Consider the following 19343-nt stretch of genomic DNA (forward strand, 5'->3'; position numbering starts at 1 on the left):
TTTGCCTGTATATTGCAAGAATATACTCCTCCAGAAAGGGGCACTCTGTGTAGCCACCCTTTCCTCTGCCTAATAAAAAAATGTTCTACCACAGTCACATGACTGCTATCCAATGGCTGCTACATGTGCTATATATCTATGGGCCAAAGGTCATTGACTTCAAAAGCAATTGTCCTCTTTCTGGTTTGATGTAGGGCCTAACAAATGTCTCCACCTTGCATCCCCCACACCCTCCCTCTTTCCTTGATGCTATTTTACAGAAGCCAGAAACTGCAGCTGCATCCCCCTCTTATCCCTACTTTGCAATCCTCCCTCTCTGCTCTTTATATCTTCACACTAGATTGAATGAATCTCTGGTGACTGAGAACATTTCTGAACCCTGATGGCCGTGAGGGAGGGAAAATGGAACGAAATCATTGATAATCCCAAACAATCATCTCAACGCCCAACGTTTCATAAATAATGACACTTGTTACTTTATTAGTATTTGCATTGCTTAAATGGAATGTACAGCTATTCATCAGTTGTAAACACCATCCACTTTAGTCTGTGACTAGATCCCTAACACAGAGTGGCTGTTTTATATCTATGCCCCAAATCCAAGCAGGGAGCCTAAAAACTATCTTCATCATCATCATTATACTGGAGCCGGTGACAGTGAAGAAGTTTTAAGATGAAGTTAGATGCGGGCAATGTTTGGCTCTGGTCACCGGCTACTCATACATATCTCTCCTTGAGATCTCCACCGAGGAAATGTTGATGTCATTGAGAATCTGCACTTTGGTTATGGCAGAGAAGTGCTTCATTCGGTGTCGGTACTGGATGATCTTACTGTCATCTACAAATACCTGGAAATTCTCTCTGTCTGAGTAAATTTCAATCTAAAAGAAAGAGATGGTGAAAATGAGTCAAACAACATAGTAATAGTGTTAGAAGCAATATTCCTATAAGTCCTGTATGTCGTAAAAACAAATAAAGAGTAGCTGGTAATGTAAATCCATACACTTGTATACACGAGAATGTCCATTCCATAAAGGCAAATGTATATCATATATGTGTATATTGAATGGTCACTTTATTAGAAACACGATTGGAGTTTCCATGTATGGAAATTAGATCTGTGACCCCGGACTGCTGCATAAAATCCAGTGACATGTTTTCCTTTGGACAGAAAGTGATGAATAAAAGGAGTGAAGCAGCCACAGTGAAAGGGTTTGCTATTAAGATACTCCCTTGGTTTTGGAATCAATGCGTTTCGAGGCAGTGAAATGCGTATTCAGTAATGCGGGGGGCACACAATGGATGTGCTTCACAATACCTGGACCCAGGGGCATAGCTAAAGGCTCATGGGCCTGGGTGCAAAAGTTTATCTTGGGGTCCCCCAACTTCTTTTAATCCCTTAATGCAGAGGCGTAACTTGAAGCTCCTGGGCCCCAATGCAAAACCTGTAACAGGGTCCCCAACTATAATGCTTTATTCATAGTACTGGGCTCCCTATATGAAGAAGAGAGGCCTTATGAGTCCCCTAAGGCTCCTGCACCCGGGTGCAACCACATCCCCTATAGTGCCTGGACCTGTATTGTGGGAATGTCGAGGCAGTTTTCCATTGGATCAGTTTCAGTGTTAATCTATATTAAAATGGGAAAATCCAGCAATCTGAGCGACTTCCAATGAAGTTTAGTCATCAGTGCTAGAATAGCCGGGGCCAGGATTTATAGCCTGCCAACCTTGCAGGGCTTTCTCATGCAGTGGTGTGAAGAACACACTGATAATGGTCAGATCGAGCGAAAACATTTAGAGAAAGGGGCTGCTGTGGACGTAAACAACGTGTCACCGAAAGAGGTCGGAGGGGGATGTCACGGAGTATTCTGATGAACAGGCGCTGCAGTCAAGCACAGCGAGTCAAATACAATGCTGCAACTAGCATTTCTAAACACACAACTTGTCGCTCCTCGCTACAGATGGGCTATAACAGCAGCAGCCATTACTATCAAAGGGAAACAGTAAGGTGAGACTGCAGTGGGCAATGGATCAGATGGATCCAGATCTCTGTTGCATCATACTGATGGGAGGTCAGAGTTTGTTACAAGCAGCATGAACTGATGAACCCTTCCTGCCAGTTGTTCAGAGCATGTCAGCACCTCGATCTAATTTGCTGCAACTGCAAGAAGCTATCCTGTCTGCATGGGCTGATATCCTGCAGAATGACTCCACTACCCTTTGGTATCTATGCCACAAAGAATTTCTGAGGGCCAGACGAGGTCCAATGCGTCACTAGATGGTTGCTTTCAATAATGTGGCCATTCAGTGTATAACAAATAGATGGAAATGTATTCCCAACAGTTTGTTTTTCGTGGAATTGCCCTGTGAATCAGGGACAGTACTTAAAAATATCCTGCAAGTGGAGATGCCAATACTGGGATATATATTCATATATACATTTACATACTTGATTCAGAATAATGTATACAGATGCATCTATGGAAAACAAGGGTTGAATTGATCAATCTGGCATTTGAACTATACCTGAGGACACAGGGCTAGCAGTGGCCTATAGCCCCAGGTATGTGCAGACAGGTACACTCACATATGGGCACTACATACTGTCTCTACATAATGGATAGGTCTATCTTCTCTACAATATAACTTTAAATGGGATATCCCACTTCTAGCTGAATTGCTGCAGGAAGCAGACAGCTCCATACATTGTGCAGTGGCCCTGGTTAGTTCTGTGGGCTGAGTTCTATTAAACTGAATGAGAAACAGCCAGCAGTACCAGTTCGAGCCACTGCATAATGTACGGAGCTGTCTGCTTCCTACAGAAAATTAGGTGGAAGTGGGACAACCCCTTTAACTATGATATTGTTGTAGGCAGCATGAAGAAAGTCCAATCTATAGTGACATGCACCTCTTAGTGCTGGGCACGTAAGTCTTAGCGCTCAGTGACATCAATACCAATGCATAACTCATAGACTCTTCAGTCTAATCTTACCTGGAAAGGCTCATTGGGTTCCATGGGAAAAGTATCAATCCGTTCCTCTTGTCCCCAGTGGCTTGACAAGAATGAATTGCAGATAATGCTGCCCTCAGAAAAACGAGGATTAAAATGGAAAGCGATCTGGTCCCCGGAATCAGTGAGGAAGTTGATTTCAAAGCTGGTCATAAAAGAAAATCAAGTAAATCCTGCATTGAGCGTGTGAGATATATTATGCCTATTATATTGCCGTTTCTCCGACTCTAATAGAGATATATTATAAAATCATTCCGGACATAATATGATCAGTTTTCAAGAGCCACTTAATAAGAATATTAGAGTGTGGCAGATATGATGAAGAGCTTGTTAACTACTCCTGCATTTTTGATATACGAAGATGGAAAGTAACCGATGCACACTGGGAATTAGCAGCTCTGCTCTTATGCAAAAAAAATATACAGCGGATATATAAAGTCTACACACCCCTGCTAAAATGCCAGGTTTTTGTCATGTTAAAAAATCCAACAAAGATAAATCATCTCAGATTAATTTCTACCTTCAATGTGACCCAATATCTGGACAATTCCAATAAAAATAACAGAACTAAAATAATGTTGTATAAGTGTGAACACCCGCCTATATTTAGGGATGTGGTTGTCTTCAGAATTAGCCAACTACATGTAAACCCATGATAAATAGTAGTCAGTTGCATTTTTCAGCAAAAACCGTAAAGATCCTACAGCACATCAAAAGGATCTGATTGTTGAGGGTATCAGTTAGGAGAAGAGACCAAAATATTTCCATGGCATTACATATACCATGGAACACAGTGAAGATGGACATCAAGAAGTAAATTAAATTTGGCACATCATCAAGAACTGGATGTCCCTCGAAAAGTGATGAAAAGACTAGAAGAAAATTGGTCCGGGAGGCTGCCAAGAGGCCTACAGCAACATTAAAGGAGCTGCAGGAGTTTCTGGCAAGTACTGGTTATGTGGAGCATATGACAACCATCTCCCATATTCTTCACATGTCTGGGCTGTGGGGGAGGGGGGCAAGACGGAAGCCTTTTCTAACAAAAAAAAACCCCATTCAAGCCCGGCTATGTTTTGGCAAAACCTATATCGAGTCTACCAGAAGTCTGTGGGGAAACGTGTTATGGTCTGATGAGACCAAGGGGGAACCTCTTGGCCATAATTCCAAAAGGTATGTTTGGTGGGCGGCTATTTATCTGCTGATGGAACTGGGGCTTTAGTCAAGGTGGGGGAAATTATGAACCATTCCAAATATCAGTCCATTCTGGTACAAAACATTCAGGATTCTGCTGAAAAGCTGAAGATGAAAAGGAATTTTATCTTTCAGCACAGCAACAAACAAAAGCAGACCTGCAAATCAACAAAAGAGTTTAAGTTTTTGGAATGGCCCAGCCATAGCTCAGATCTGAATCCCATTGAAGATCTTTGGGTTGATCTGAAGAGGGCACTACACACGAGATGCCCTCGCAATCTGACAGGAAGGAAGAGTAGGCAAAGATTGCCAAGTCAAGCCATGCTGATAGAGGACTACCCAAAAAAGATGGCATGCTGTCATAAAGTCAATGGGCACATCAACAAAGCATTAGTTTTACCGTGTGCATATTTATGCAACCACATTATTTTAGTTGTTTTTTTTTACATTTTTCCACCCTAGAAGATTTCAGTCTGATTTTCATTGGAATTGTACAGATAACGGGACTCGTTGGAGGTGGAATTAATCTGACATGATTCATCTTTCTCGGATTTTTTAACATGACTAAAACATGGCGTTTTATCAGGGGTGTGCAGACTTGTTATATATCAGATCATTGTGAAATTATCTTACTCATTCTCAGCGGAACTTGTCTCTCCCTTGATAAGCAAACTCCATCCAGGACACAGTCCCTGTGGACAGGACACTTCAAACTGCGGAGAAAGGAAATCAAAACTAAGCAAGATGAAACAATGGCAGTGTTAACGAATAGTTTCCAAGAGCCACAGTGTTGGAACTTCCACTTCTGGCATGGTATCGGCACCTAGGCACGTGGTCTGGCTCCTCTCTCTGTGCCCGTCACATTGTCAAGGGGGCTTACTGTAAGCCATTCCTGTTCTCTGTTACTGCCGATGCAGAGACAGAGAAGGGGGATAGCCTAGTTTATAGGGGTTGTACCAAGACTTCAAGCTATCCCCTAACCACAGGATAGGAGATAACTTGCTAATTGGTGCGATCTCAACTTGAATAGGGGTCTGATGTCCCCTTTCAGACTGTCACTGCGGATTCACTCCCCCCAGAGATATCAGAATGAATAGAGTGTTGGCCGAGTATGTGCAGCTGGCACTCCATTCATTTCGGGCTGATGGAATTACCCAAGTGGGTGATGCTAAACTATCTCCGCAGCCGCATTGAAAGTGAATGGAGTACCAGCTTGCTTGCATGACCAGTGCTCCATTCAGTCTCCTCCACACTGCAGGGGGCGCAGTAATACCGCAGTGAGGAGGACGGGGGACACAGGACTCCGATTCTTGAGATTGGCATAGTGATTACTTTGTAATCTTGGTACAACCCCTTTAGGCCTCATGTCCACAGGCGGATCAGATTCCGCATGCTGAAGCCTGCATGGAAATCTGACCCTGCACACGGCCAAGGACACTGTGGTTACCTGTCTGGGTGCTGTCTGAGTCTTCTATTTCCGGGACTGCGGATGCACGCGGAAGGGCAGGCGTGCATGCATAGTACTTTTTTTTCTTGCACTTCTGCTTTCCTGTGGAATCCGCAGCCCGTCCACAATTCAGTTGTGGATGGGACGCGGATTGGATGGCTTTCACTGGTTTCAATGGAAGCCATCTGTGCGTGATCCACACTGAAATGGAGCAAACTGTGATTTTTTTTTTCTGGGCGAAAAAGGTCCACAAATCAAATCTTCATGCTTTATTTCATTTGTGGACATCCATGTATCCCTATGTGGCGGCTTAATTTACGGATCTTCCGTGTGGGTGTCCCGCACGGATTTCTGCAAATCAAATCCACCCGTGGACATTGGGCCTTAAGGTGAGTCGAAGAGCCAGCCCTATGGTTCCCAATTTACTATATAGGTATATATAAGTGACTGCTATGGCGCTGCCACTATACCAACTGCTGAAACAAAATGGAACCTGTGCTACAGACCTCGGGCCCTGGGTGGCCGCCCAAACTGCCCGTATTATAATCCAGCATTGGTTGTAACCTCCTTGTTTGCTGGAACAAAGTAGCATTGATGCTAGAGATGCGCTACTTTGTCTCTTGTTCTGCTTTTCTGCGCTATTTTCCTAGAGACTATATTGTAGTCTTCTCTAACTTGTCCACAGTACCACATCATTGGCACGTATGCATCATATGGCACTAAGTTGGTGAATAGGCTGGCATGACTCCCACCAAGAGTAAAAGCATGGTGTGGCTTAAGGCTAATATACATGGAAAATCTGAGTGCATGGAGCCTGTGTGGTGGCACACTGCATCCCTAGGGGTCTGGGATGGCAGGCAATCGCTGTGCTGCCATACAGGGTTTCCAGTATACAGTATGTGGTGAAACATGCCAGGAGGCACGAGGAGGTGGAGTATTGCACCATAGCAGATTATGTGCATTTATAGAACACGTCTCTGTAATATGGCCGGGCTCTGGGTCTGCAAAGGAGCTGTGGACACAAAACGATAGCATATTTGTAATGATAGTTTTTTGCAAAATGGCAATTGGCTTTTGGATGTACTGGAGAAATAAAAATAAGAAACAGAAGCCTGTAAGATATAAAGCATTTCTTGCAAACTGGAGAGAATATGGAAGTGAAGGCTGAAGTTCTGGAAATCCATCAAACTTGGGTCCTCGGGTGAGGTCGTTCTATTCTAGGATTTAATGAAAGCAGTGTGCAATCCTTATGGTTTCTGCTAGTGGCACAATCCATCTTCAGCAGGCTAGTAATATGGCTGATCTCAGAACACAAGGTCAGGAAATAAAATGCCGGGCGGCCGGGGAGTAATGCTTTTTCTAATCTGCCATATAGCAATCCAGTACCTGTGAGTTGCTGCCACCTCGCTGCAGTCCTACTGACTCAAGGCATTCAAGTCTTTAAAACCCACCGTCAGCTGCTGCTCGGACACTCGGCGCTGACAAACCCATTCATTTCCTGAAGCTTCAGTCATCGAAATCTCAGGAATGTGCCGCTGCTTTACAGTTTTCCTTTGCTTTATAGCTGCTTTATATTTGGTTGTGACTTAGAAGTGTCTTTAGGGGAGATGGGTACTAAACACGTATGCTGATGAAATATCGTACTGTAAGGGCTTATACACGGGGCAATTTCCATATCCTTTTGCTGTTTGCGTTTGCAAGTCACTGAACATGGACAGCACACTGACCCATTATTGTGCTTTCACACACACCGCAATATTCCGCAATACGCTGCAGTATATTCTGCCGCAGAATTCGTAACATGCAGATTTTGACGTGGATTTAAAAATGTATTAATTTTGCTGGCAATTCCAGGCCAATGAGCAGCTACATGGACGTATTTGCGCCATGCATGCGGATTTAGCACACGCAATAAGCAGAGAATGATGTCAATGGGTTTACTCTCATTATCCTGGTGTGTGGGACTGGCTCTATCTTTCTGTGTAGTTGCACAGCAAAAGACCCCATAGCAGTGTATGGGGGGTACAGAAATGCACAATATGCTGCACAATTCTGTGAAATATAGAGCATGGTTGGACTTCATTAGGCTAAATAGCCTTTTAAATCAGGGCATGTTGCATGCATATATAAACAGGTCCTGTAATGAAGAATAGTACAATGCACCGCTATGTGGACAAATCAACCTCGATCACTGCACGAATATGTTGCGCTAAGGTGAACATATTTGCACATATGCTTGTCTGAAGCCGTCAAAATCCGTATTTAAGATACGTTCACATATAGCTGAATTGCTGCGGATTTGGTTGCCAATCTGCAGCAGATTTCACCCTTGCAACTGAATTCAAATCGAAAGAATGAAACCTGCTGCAGATCGGCACCAGAATCCACAGCAAAGCAGCTAGAGTGAATGCGCCCTGTGGATATGTTCACCGTGGAATTTGCCGCATGAATTCCACCTCTAAATTTGCGTCTTTCTGACTCGGTTTTAGGCGCAGGTCCGTATGTTTCCACATTAGAATTCTACACACAGATTTTGATCATTGATAGGCGCACAAAATGCAGAGGAGAAAACCATTAATTTTGTGCATATTTCAGTTGCAAAAAAAAATAGAACATGTTCTTTTTTTCTGCGTATTCGTGCAACAAGAGTTCCCATAGAAGTAAATGGGGGATGAGCAAATGTGTGCGCAATACGCAAGTGCATGCATGAAACACTGCATAATTGCACAGGAAAAAGAACACATCTGTAACTCATTAAGACCAATTAGCCATTTCAATAAGTAAATCTTTGTTTGCCGCGCGCAAATGAACATGTCTTGTGAGCGCAAAAAGTAAAATGCGACGATGCTCACACAAAAAAAGCCTAATTCATTGCGCAAAAAAAGCTACGCTCATGTGCATGGCAATACGTATACGCTCATATGAAGCTGGCCTAAGTGTTCCTTCACACGAGCTTGTTTGCACACGTTTATGCGCATGCAAAATCTGCATGCGCCAAACACAGAGAATAAAACCCATTGATTTCAATAGGTGCATTCTCATAAGTGCATTGTGCACACACATTCTGTAGTTGTGCAAAAAAAATAGGATCTGTTCTAGTTTCCTGCGTTTTGCGCAGCAACAGCCCCATAAAAGTCTATGGGAGGTGCGCAAATATGCAATGGGAAGGGTCAAACACTGCACAAAATTCAGGAAAAGAAGACAGCTGGACCTTACTAGGCTTTAATAGCCAATCAATTCCATGAGAAGGGAATGTCACATGTGCGTATGAACTGGCCCTGCGCACCAAATATTACCGTAATATGCGCTGACTTGTGCGCAACAGGCTGATTACGTGACTCTTCAAACATTGTTTATGCGCAAATACTCTGGTCCCCACAAGTCCACAAGAACGTGCATGCAAACGTGTTCTATATACATTTCTATGTAAGCCCAAGGAACCCCAGTCTGATATCTACAGAATTAAACCCCTTTGAGAAAACGGAGAAAACCCCTAGATTGGGAGGGTAGTGGGCAGAGAGGAAATACTTGGGGTAGAGGGAGACCCCTTTGTCCAGAACATAGTAAGTGGTGAGAGTGGCTGAGGGTGGTGCCCATGGGAAGTAGCAGCTCGATTACAGCCCATGTGGCATCGCTGTGCCCTACTGAACCACTACACCCAGCCAGCCGAACATCAACAGCCTCATTTACCAAAACTGGAAGAGAAAACTCTCTGCTCACAGCAACCAATCACAGCACAGCTTTCATTTTACCACAGCAGTTTCAGAAATGAAAGCTGCGCTGTGATTGGTTGCTGTGGGCAAAAAGGACAGCTTTTCTTTTGGTTTTGATAAATGAGGCCTGTGTACTTCTACTGCGCTCAGCCAATAGTATGGAGCTACTGTGCCCATCTGATTGCCATAGCTGTGTACTTTAGGTCATATGTATCATATCTCTAACACAAGTAGCATTTCTCTGATAGCAACCAGAGCGCACATGATGGGGAAGATTTATGGGGAGATTTATGATTTATGTTTTGAAGGTGTTTTTTCTTTTTGTGGCATGTTTTTAGTCATGCTTACATGTTTGCATTTTTTTCCTGTAGAGAAGTTTGTGGAAAAATGCCTGAAAAAATGCCAAATCCTGGGCATATCGTGGTTTTCAAAAAACACCACAGACCCCCAAAAAAGCAACAGGAGTGAGAAAGAAAAATGCCACCCAAAACCCCATATTGTTTATATAGCTTTCCATATTTTACAAACATTTGGACGTTGGGTTTTTGCACCAAAAACAACACAACGGCATCAAAACCAACAGAAATCTGAGTTTTTTTAATAAAAGACTATGAGGCTTATTTACCTAGACCCGCACTTCACACTCCGGTCTAAGTAAATCATACCTCATCTACCAGTGACAAATGTATTAAGAGCTGTGAGCCTCCATGTAACAGATAGAAACCTATGTCAGTTAGGAGCCGGAGTCGGTTTTTCACATAATCTACACCAGTCTCTGGATTATAACAAGACAGAGGGGACGTATGTGCCCCCGTCATCCCTTTTTTTGGAAAAAGTGACGGGACGTGGCATACAAGCCCTAAAAGATGTGCGTGTGCCAATCTGCGACATTTGTACGCTAGAACTCTGGCATCCGGGAGGTCTTAAGTAAGCCCCTAATTGTTACACCAGCCTCATTGCAGTGCAGTAATTGGGTTTCTGTGTACTACTAAACCGTGACTACTACCCTTGTTATGTCATTCTTCTGAGAGTAGTACCTTCTATCAGGTCTATAGTAGAGTGGTTGCCTCTTTACCAAATCATTTCCAGCCATTGAAAAAGCAGTTCCTATATAATACTCCGAACTTTATTGCATTTGGACCCTGAAAATCCCAACAAGGGCTAGTTCCTGAATTAAGAGGAGTTTCGGATTCCAACATTTACATTGTTTTTTGTATTAAGTCAATTTTTTTGTGTGTTTTCAACTTATTTTCCAGTTTCCATAAAAAAAATATTGCTACCTGGAAACTGTCAATAAGTTGCTGTTGATGGATCCATTGTTCTCCTACTTGCTGCATTCTTATTCATTACCACATATAGGCCCATTGCAAGTTAGAATATCCGCTGTTCAGGTGGTAATGATATATTAATGAGCTGTGCTGCCCTGGGGTTCACACATGGCATATTAAATGAAAGAAAACCTGTATATGTAGATCTGTCAGCAGCAGCTAACCTGCTTGTTAATAGTTTCCATTTACCTACTTCTTTCTAAAAAAACAACCTAATACGTGAAAACAGCAAAATAGATAATAAAAATGGATGACAAAGTGCTGTAGTTTGCTAAATCTCCATCCCCACTTACCCTTAATGCCATCTTCACCAATGCTAAGCAGATTTGCAGGGCAGACCAAACCGTAGCCCCTCATATACCATCGGGTGCATAAGGCAACCACGTGCTGGAGATTAACATCAACACAATGGAAACTAGTTATGCTGAGATGACAGGCTTGTTAGGTAGGGGATAGGATGACTGTAACACAATGGCTGATCTCAGTTTGTGCTTGTTGATGCTCGGGCATTAAAGCTGCCAGGAACTGTCTGTGAGACATTCCTAACAAGGCTGGGATTAAGTAATGTCACATTGTGATTTTAGCACAGTAGAAACTGCTATGATCAGCATTTCACATGGGGAAACAACATGTCAGATAGTTCTGTCACCAAGCTGGCTAGTCCTGCTGGGCTCTAGACAGCTCCAAAGAGACTTCTCATTTTACTTTACTCACTTTTAATATGACGCCGTGTTATCTTTTTAGCTTAAAAAGATTTAAAGGGGCTGTCACTTGCAAGCTATTGATGGCCTATCCCCAGAATAAGTCATTAATAGCAGATTGGCCGGGGTCCTTGCCGAGCAACTGTTTTAACAGGAAAGGTGCACTTGTGTACTAAACTGAATTCTGCGGGAAGCAGATAGCTTCATTCTCATTGTAGTGGTCAGGCTTGGTATTCATTGAAATGAATTGGAACTTTGCAATACCAAGTCTGGCCACTACAGTAAGAATGGCACTGTCTGTATCCTGTAGAAATTAATTCAGTGCACAGGCACGCTGGCCTAGTAAACAGCTGATTGGCAGGAGTCCCAGGCAAAGGACCCCTGCCAACCTACTTGTGATGACTTATCCTGAGGATAGGCCGTCAATAGTTTACAAATAGTTTACAAATAGACAACCCCTTTGACCTAATAAATATACCGCACTTGGTCCTGAGCTTTAATTCTGCACCATAGTAAAAATATGGCATGGGATTAAAGCTCCTGTGCCCAGTTTCAGCTCTATCAATTCAGTTTTCCATAGAGTTTCCTATTTTTCTGCTGTTCTTTAGTTTGCAATCAATGTATACTCGTAGGTGGGAGAATGTTCTAAGCGGCCATTCTCTTCCACACTTCCACACTTCCCATACTGCTTTGCATAGCCCTGCCCCAATCAACTGCAAGGCAGCATCTGAACACCCATCTCATTGTTACATTCAGTAATTAGCAGCGTTCCTACGCCCCTTTTACTACAGAAGTCAAATGCCTAACAACAGGCAGTGGATTGCAAAGGTGATGAAAGGGAGACCTCTAGTGGCAGGCACTTCAAACTTGATTTTGAATAGTAAAATAAAAAATGCAAGTACATTACAAAATTAAGGATACAGACTAAGGTCGGCTGCACATGGCTGGGTTTGAATTGCAGAATCCGCGATCGTCACCCACGCAGGTAATCTGCTGTATTCTGCACACATTTCAAGAATAGAGCATTCGCATGTCCACTCCCATGAGCGGACAGCAGTTGCAATTTCCGCAAGTGGAAAAATAAAAATCGTGGCATGTTCTATTTTTGTGGGGATTCCATTGAGATGGCTTCTATTGAAGTCAATGGAAGCCGTCCGACCCGCAGCCCATCCACAATTGACATCGCGGATAGGTCACAGTTACCTGCGTCATCGCTTAGCGATGGCGCAAGAAAAAAAAAAGATTTTTTAAAAATCTTTACTGCGCTTGATTGTACTGCGCACGCAGATTCTGACCCGTCCATGTGCAGCCGGCCATAGGCTGTAAGATGAGCATAAATTGTCTGAAATGTTAGTGTCCATTTAAGCAGTATAGCTTAGCCCCCCCATCCTACAGGTAGACAACATTTTATCACTTAAAAGCTATGGAGATCTTTAAGGGGCAATTTCATTCACTTTCTAATCAAACTCTATAGCAAAAATGATTGTCAGCCCAAAATATATGGATTTAACTGAAAAAAAAACTGTTTACCAGAAATGTCCATTATACATTAACTATGTCTGTGCAGGAGATTTGGAGCTCTGTGTCAGAAAAAGTGTTAGATGGCGACCATTCACTTTAAATCCCTAGTGTCGCGAACAGTTTTGGTGAGATGATGCTAGTACAAATGACTTGCGTCATACAGTTTCAGTGTAATGGCTAGGAACTGTTTAAGATGATAATGACACACTGTAATTGGGATAATTCATTACAACAGTTGACTTGCCTAATATGTGTCGAGGGGTTTCCTGCATGGGCTTACAATGAGTCTAGCTCAGTTACTGTCATTTCCTGATGGTCCAGATAAGAAGCCCTATTTATGTCCTATGTAAAACATGTCTGCCCTGTTATGTCCTGAAGGAAACATGAATTCCCAATTATTGCTGCTGTTCTGTATTAATGTTGCCTACTGAATTGTGTTGCTAAGTGGTATCATAATCACAAATGAGGGCTCAGATATAATTGTTAAAATGGAGCTTCAAAATCAGCTAAATATTAAATAGGACCTCTAACTGCATACCGCAGGCTGCCTGCTGCTCATGGATTCTATCACTAGTGTTATTATGTATGATTATTACGCCTTGTATCGTTTAGTATACCGTGCAGCTCAGCGCATGAACATATGGACATCCAAATTGTCTTACTAATGTACAATATGAATATTGTATTAAGCATTCATGTGCTAGTGAGTGGGTCATTAAATTTTAACAAGCAGATCCACAGTCCATTTACAACAAGACATCTTTATACACTGAACGTACTGTACTTAAAGGAGTATTCCCATCAAACACATTTATGGCATATCTACAGCATATTTCACCTCTGGAAGCCACAGCTATTCTCCAAACTGGGGTCCCAGGTCCTATTCCAGAGATTAGTGTGAGTTCCAAAGGCAGGACCAGCATTTATGACTGATTGATATGCCATAAGGGTCTACTAAGGAAATGCCTCTTTGAAAAAGTTTTCCTTGATGACAAATCAATAGGCTATACTTAGTATAGGCCATCAATGTGTGATAGGAAGGAGTCCAACCTTCAAGACCTATACTGAAGCCACAAAACAATAGGGCTGCAGTCCCTCAAATGTTTTTCCAGCCACAATAGTGTATTTATTCAACTGTACTTAGTTATGCAGCTCAGCCCTAATCACTTCAATTTATAAGAATAGCATGTAGGAATTACTATCAGTAGGAGCTCTCCTGCTTTCTAAGTTGTTGTTGGGGTATTTGCTATGACCTGTTGAAGGGGATCAGCGGACCACACAGCTTAGCCTCGTTACAGATAGGAGTGTCTGATGGGTTAGCTTCTCAATAAATATTTTTGATTTCTGCAGTGCGGTGCAGTTGATAGCTGTGACAATATGTGTTCTCTCCAGTATCCCTTGTTGTAGTTACAAGCGCCTAGTTCTAGTTCAGTCCTGTTTGTCTGTCTCGTCAGTGTGTCTTGCAAGGCAAGTACCTACACTGAAGGTTACCACTTTTTGCGTGGTGCTGCTGTGAATTGCATATTATTTCTCGTCAGTGTGTCTTGCTCCTTGGTTTTCTAGTCCAATCTGTATCTTCTAGTTTGTTGTTGTATCTTATCTCTCCTTATTTGCCTTGGATCATTGCAGCATTTGCTTCTTTAGCCTCTTGTCTGGGTCCTAGTGCCCTCTTGTTCTCAGGGAGTGTTTTAGACAAGGTGATCCATCAGGACAACTTGGGGCTGTTTAGGGACCATGGGGTCTGATGCTAAGGAACAGCATTACAGAGAGAGAGATTAGAGAGAGAAAGTGTTATTGTCAGCATTACTGTTTGTTATGTCAGTTCCATACCATCTGTTTCAGTTTCCACTGTTTGTTTCAATACTAACATCATCATCATCATTAGAGTTGATGTTAGAGTAGGGACTCGACAATGAGGACCCCTGATGTGGGCTTGTGAGGTCACATATTCTGGCCAAAGTACAAACCAATACCTTATACCTACTTGCTTATTAGCAATTCCACCTGCCTACGTGTATTAATATTTTTGGTAAGTTTTTAGCCACCTGGTGTTTGTATGCATGTATGGTTTATGTATGTTATAGGTGTTTGAATGCTCATTCCATCCCTTTTCTTTCCAGGCCTTATTTATGTTGCGCTTGTGTAGGTTGTTGTTCCCCTGGCCTGCACAGCTAGGTTTTGGCATTTAGCATCCAGCAGGTGGTGTTACAGTAGGCCATCAATCAGAAAAAAACCTTTACTGTAGACATATAATAAAAATATAAAATCCATCATGAGCAGGTTGTTCATAGCATCCCTGTACAGTATTGTATACAATGATGATAGACTCTTTGGGTAGCTATTAAGGTAAATGTAATAAAATATACAGATAGAAAAAAAGTACTTATCCATCTTCTGGGTCTAGATGTACGCTTAAAGGGAACCTGTTGCCTCCCTACAGCACCATAAACTAAGTTATGGTGCTGTTAGAGGAGGTGGCAAGGAGCTGGGTGATGTATTTTCTTTATTCTTACCCATTTCCTTGTTCCTGTGATAGCCCCTCTGAAGTGTGCATGCCACACAGAAATCTGGCTCTTTTCAGCATCTTGTGTGCATGGGCTCCCATATAATTCCACATCCTGAAAAGAGTCAGATTTTCGTGCACTGCAGGACCCAGGGAGTGGGTTATAATAAAAAAAATACATCACCTCACTCCTATTCATTTCCACAAACACACCATAACATAGTTTTTGGTGCTTTCGGGAGGTGACAAGACCTCTTTAAAGAGTAAGTGTACTTTTTTCAGACTTTTGATATACCAAAGCTCTCATCAGCAAGACACCCACTGTTCAAAACTTTTGACATGTTGGAAAAAGTGCAGTGACTTTTTAAATATGCGAAGCTACAAGAATCAGCATCTCTATCAGTCTAGTAAGGGCCGTAACAGAGGCCTAGGGGCCATGAGTGAAGGCCCACATGACAGGGTAAACAGGAAGTGGAAGGAAAGGTTTAACAGGAGAAAGGGGGAGGAAGTAGAGGAATAGGAGGAGACAAGAAAGTGCGGGAATCTACAGTCACGGAGACAACAAAATCAAGGAAGACCCAACCTCCCGCCCTTTAAAACTGTTTATTAAATAGGGAAAATGTTCAGATTGAATTGTTGGAAAAAAATGTGTGGAGGAGGGTGTTGTTGGGAATTTATTAAAATGTCATGGCAGCCGTTGGCGTGTGTGTGTGTGTGTGGGGGGGGGGTCATTGGAGTTGGTAATAAAATTGGTTGGTGGGGGGAGGCAGGGTGTGGATAGCCACCTTCCCTCCTCTCATTGGATGGTTTGTGTTGGGTCTGTCGCTTCTTGGGAAAGTCTGACAGGGGGGAGTCCTTGCAGAGGTGGTGGAGTTTATAGCTTTGTAAAGCCTACTAGTGCCGAGTCACTTGGAGTGCGTCTGCAGGAAATTGGGATATTTCCATTTAAATGGTGAAGAGTCAGATTTTGGGGCTCCAAGGACTTCCCCTCTTTGGTGGATAGTTAAATTAATTAGTGAGTTTGGATTAATTTATGTTAAAATATTTTATAATAAAATGTCTGCCTCGGCCGAATTATCCGAAAGCAATATGTTTGTCATTATTTGGGGAAGTAACGGGTGTGGGTTTGGAGAGCTGGAAGGTTTTGAGGTCATAGGCTACAGCAAGTGAAGACTCTGGTATACCCAAGTTATAAACTTGTTTGTGAATTAAGACCTCAAAATAGATGCTAAGAAATAAAGAAATGACAGCTTCATATTTCTTGCCACAGGTTACTCGCAATCACGGCTGCTATTAATAATGAAGGATATGAAGTGTCATGGAGGTCACCCAGGACTGTGAAGACGTGACAACCCTGCTCATTGTAACTATCACAACAGGAAATTGGAAGGCGACAACTTAATTCAGCAAAACAAACCTTATTATAGAATTACAGGAAGCATCCGAAAATCAAAGAAATGCAGAAAACAAAGATGAAGAAGTCAATATTGGGACATCTGAGATTTCGCTGTGTAGAAAGCCTTCCCTGTGACCCTTTGCCACATAAAGGCATTGTCTAAAAACAGCTTAACTTTTTCTGACATTGGCATGTGTTGTCTTTGTTACATTGAGTCCGAAGCAAGATGGAGCCAAATGTCATGGACATTTTTCCACATGGCAGCTCCGGCTGCTATTTCCTATGGGCCATGACTAAAGCCCTGTGTAACAATGTAGGATTACGGTATTAAGTCGCCTCTTCTTTTTTTTTCTGGTTTGGATTAATGTGCTTTCTGTACAGTGAATAAAGTGGGCATGTTTATATGCCAATGAATAGGTCACATGACCAAGTCGCCATGTAGTTATTGCCAGGGGACAGGAAATCTTTCCAACGGAATTCATTCTACGATGAAGAAAACCTGTAAGACCTTTGAAAAGCCTACCAAGACCGTTGTATGCCGCAGCACTGCCAGATCCTGCCAGTACTGTGTGCTGGGCGCTAGCACGGGTCCACAGAGTCCGATATTGATATGGCGCAGAACATTATGGTGCTGAGCATTGCAGTGAGCAGGATTGAGCTGCAATGTTATGTACTGATGCTACAAAATATATGGCGCTGCATGTGGTATGCAGTGAAGAGTCTGCAGCGCTTGTCGCAGTGCTGCAGCCATTTCAGATAGTTGGCAGGTAAGGCACACAGTAAGGTAATGCACACAGTCACATTACGCAATACAAACCGTGATGTCACAGTACAGACATAAAGAACATAGTAACCTAGTATGTAAGGCCAAAAAAAGACATATGTCTATCCAGTTGAGCCTATATGCCCCAATGTTGATCTAGAGGAAGGCAAAAAAAAACAATGAGGTAGAAGCCAATTTTTCCCCATTAAAGCGAAAAAATTCTTCCCTGACTGCAATCGGAATAATCCCCGGATCACTGACCCTTTTGAATTTATTAATGATTATAACATATATAATAGAATGCAAGAAAGGCCTCTATGTACACTGTGACGTCACAAAAAAGCAAATGATGCAGGTATAATGCACACATGATGTCATAGCACAGGAATAATACAAAAAGTTCTGAGCAGAGAAGGGATAATAAATAGAGATGAGCGAGCATACTCGCTAAGGCAGACTACTCGAGCGAGTATTAGCCTTAGCGAGTACCTGCCCGCTTGTCTCTAAAGATTCGGCTGCCGGCGTGGGTGAGCAGTGAGTTGCAGGAGTGAGCAGGGAGGAACGGGGGGGGGGGGAGAGAGGGAGAGATCCTCCCCGCTCTCCCTTGATGCTCCCCGCCCCCCGCCGGCAGCCGAATCTTTAGAGATGAGCGGGCAGGTATTCGAATAAGGCACTACTCGCTCAAGTAGTTTGCCTTAGCGAGTAAGCTCGCTTATCTCTAATAATAAACATTGTTGGGATAACCATGCGGGCCTTTAGTAAACTTCAGAATGGGATGAAATTAGGTTTTCCACATCCCTTCCTACCTTTAGGCTGGGTTCCCACGGGACGGAAATCCCGTGGAACTCTTGCGGCTAGGCCGCAGCGAAAAGCCACAAGATTTCCATGGGCGAGCCGCAGCTTCAAAACCCGCTGCATCTCGCTGCGGGTTTTGGAGCGGTTCGTCCGCCAGCATTCCATTGTGGCTTTCTCTCCCCATAGAGAGGAGTGAGGCCGCAACGGGAAAGAATTGACATGCCGGGGCTGTCAATTCCGCGCTGCATCGCCGTTTCCAGCCGGCTTTGCCCTAACGGATTGGCTGCCCCGTGTGGACGAGATTTTTGCTAAATCTCGTCCACATGGCTGGCTAATCCAAGGATTAGGAGCCGTGGGTGGATTTGCGGCACAGAAATTCCGCACAGAACTTCCGCGGCAAATCTGTCCCATGTGAACCCAGCTTTATGGCCATCACTTTCTGCATCTTTTGTTTGAATGGAAATGGACCCTCTTAGCTGTTTGGCACCATAGTAGCCGTGGGTCCATAGTAAAAAAAAAAAGGTTGTGTATTATCAGGTGACCAGAGAAATGAGATGAGCGGCAAACAAGAATCAAATTCTCTAACCTGTAGGTCTCCAGTTGTGGTAAAGCTACTACTCCCACTATGCTCTGACAAGTACAGGCTCTCAGGAAATGCTGGAAGTGCTTGTCTCACAACAATTGGAGAATAACAGGTTGGAGACCACAATTATGGCTTCTACCCACTAGCGTTTTTTTAACGCTGCGATATCGCTGCGTTTTTTTCTATGGGACTTTCTAATGTTAAAATCACATCGCACAAAAATCGCAAGTTTGTGCTTTTGCGATTTTTGTGAAATGCGATTTTAACATTAGAAAGTCCCATGTTAAAAAATGCTGCAACATCGCAGCGTTAAAAAAAAACGCTAGTGGGGAAAAGCTCTTCTGATGTATTTAGGTCTGACTTTCAGCTTTACACATTAGAGATGCCAACCT

At 43.0% G+C, this 19343-nt stretch overlaps 1 protein-coding gene across 1 annotated transcript; it reads right to left on the reverse strand.

Annotated features, from left to right (window-relative positions):
• Positions 1-477: 477 nt before the first annotated feature.
• Positions 478-11099, reverse strand: GRIFIN (galectin-related inter-fiber protein). The gene is made up of 4 exons (XM_066577517.1): positions 10983-11099; positions 4835-4914; positions 2993-3155; positions 478-881 (listed from the first exon to the last, which is right to left on the reverse strand). The coding sequence occupies exons 1-4, from the start codon at positions 10992-10994 to the stop codon at positions 714-716; spliced, it is 423 nt and encodes a 140-aa protein (XP_066433614.1). The 5' UTR covers positions 10995-11099; the 3' UTR covers positions 478-713.
• Positions 11100-19343: the final 8244 nt, after the last annotated feature.

The sequence above is a fragment of the Eleutherodactylus coqui genome, chromosome 8 (assembly GCF_035609145.1).
Source record: "Eleutherodactylus coqui strain aEleCoq1 chromosome 8, aEleCoq1.hap1, whole genome shotgun sequence".
In the NCBI taxonomy this organism is placed as follows: domain Eukaryota; kingdom Metazoa; phylum Chordata; class Amphibia; order Anura; family Eleutherodactylidae; genus Eleutherodactylus; species Eleutherodactylus coqui.

Coding starts and splice junctions, on each gene's coding strand:
- GRIFIN (XM_066577517.1), bottom strand. Junction 3,156..4,834: donor ACAAGTTCCGCTGAGAATGA/GTAAGATAATTT, acceptor TTTTATGACCAG/CTTTGAAATCAACTTCCTCA. Junction 882..2,992: donor AACCCAATGAGCCTTTCCAG/GTAAGATTAGAC, acceptor TCTTTCTTTTAG/ATTGAAATTTACTCAGACAG.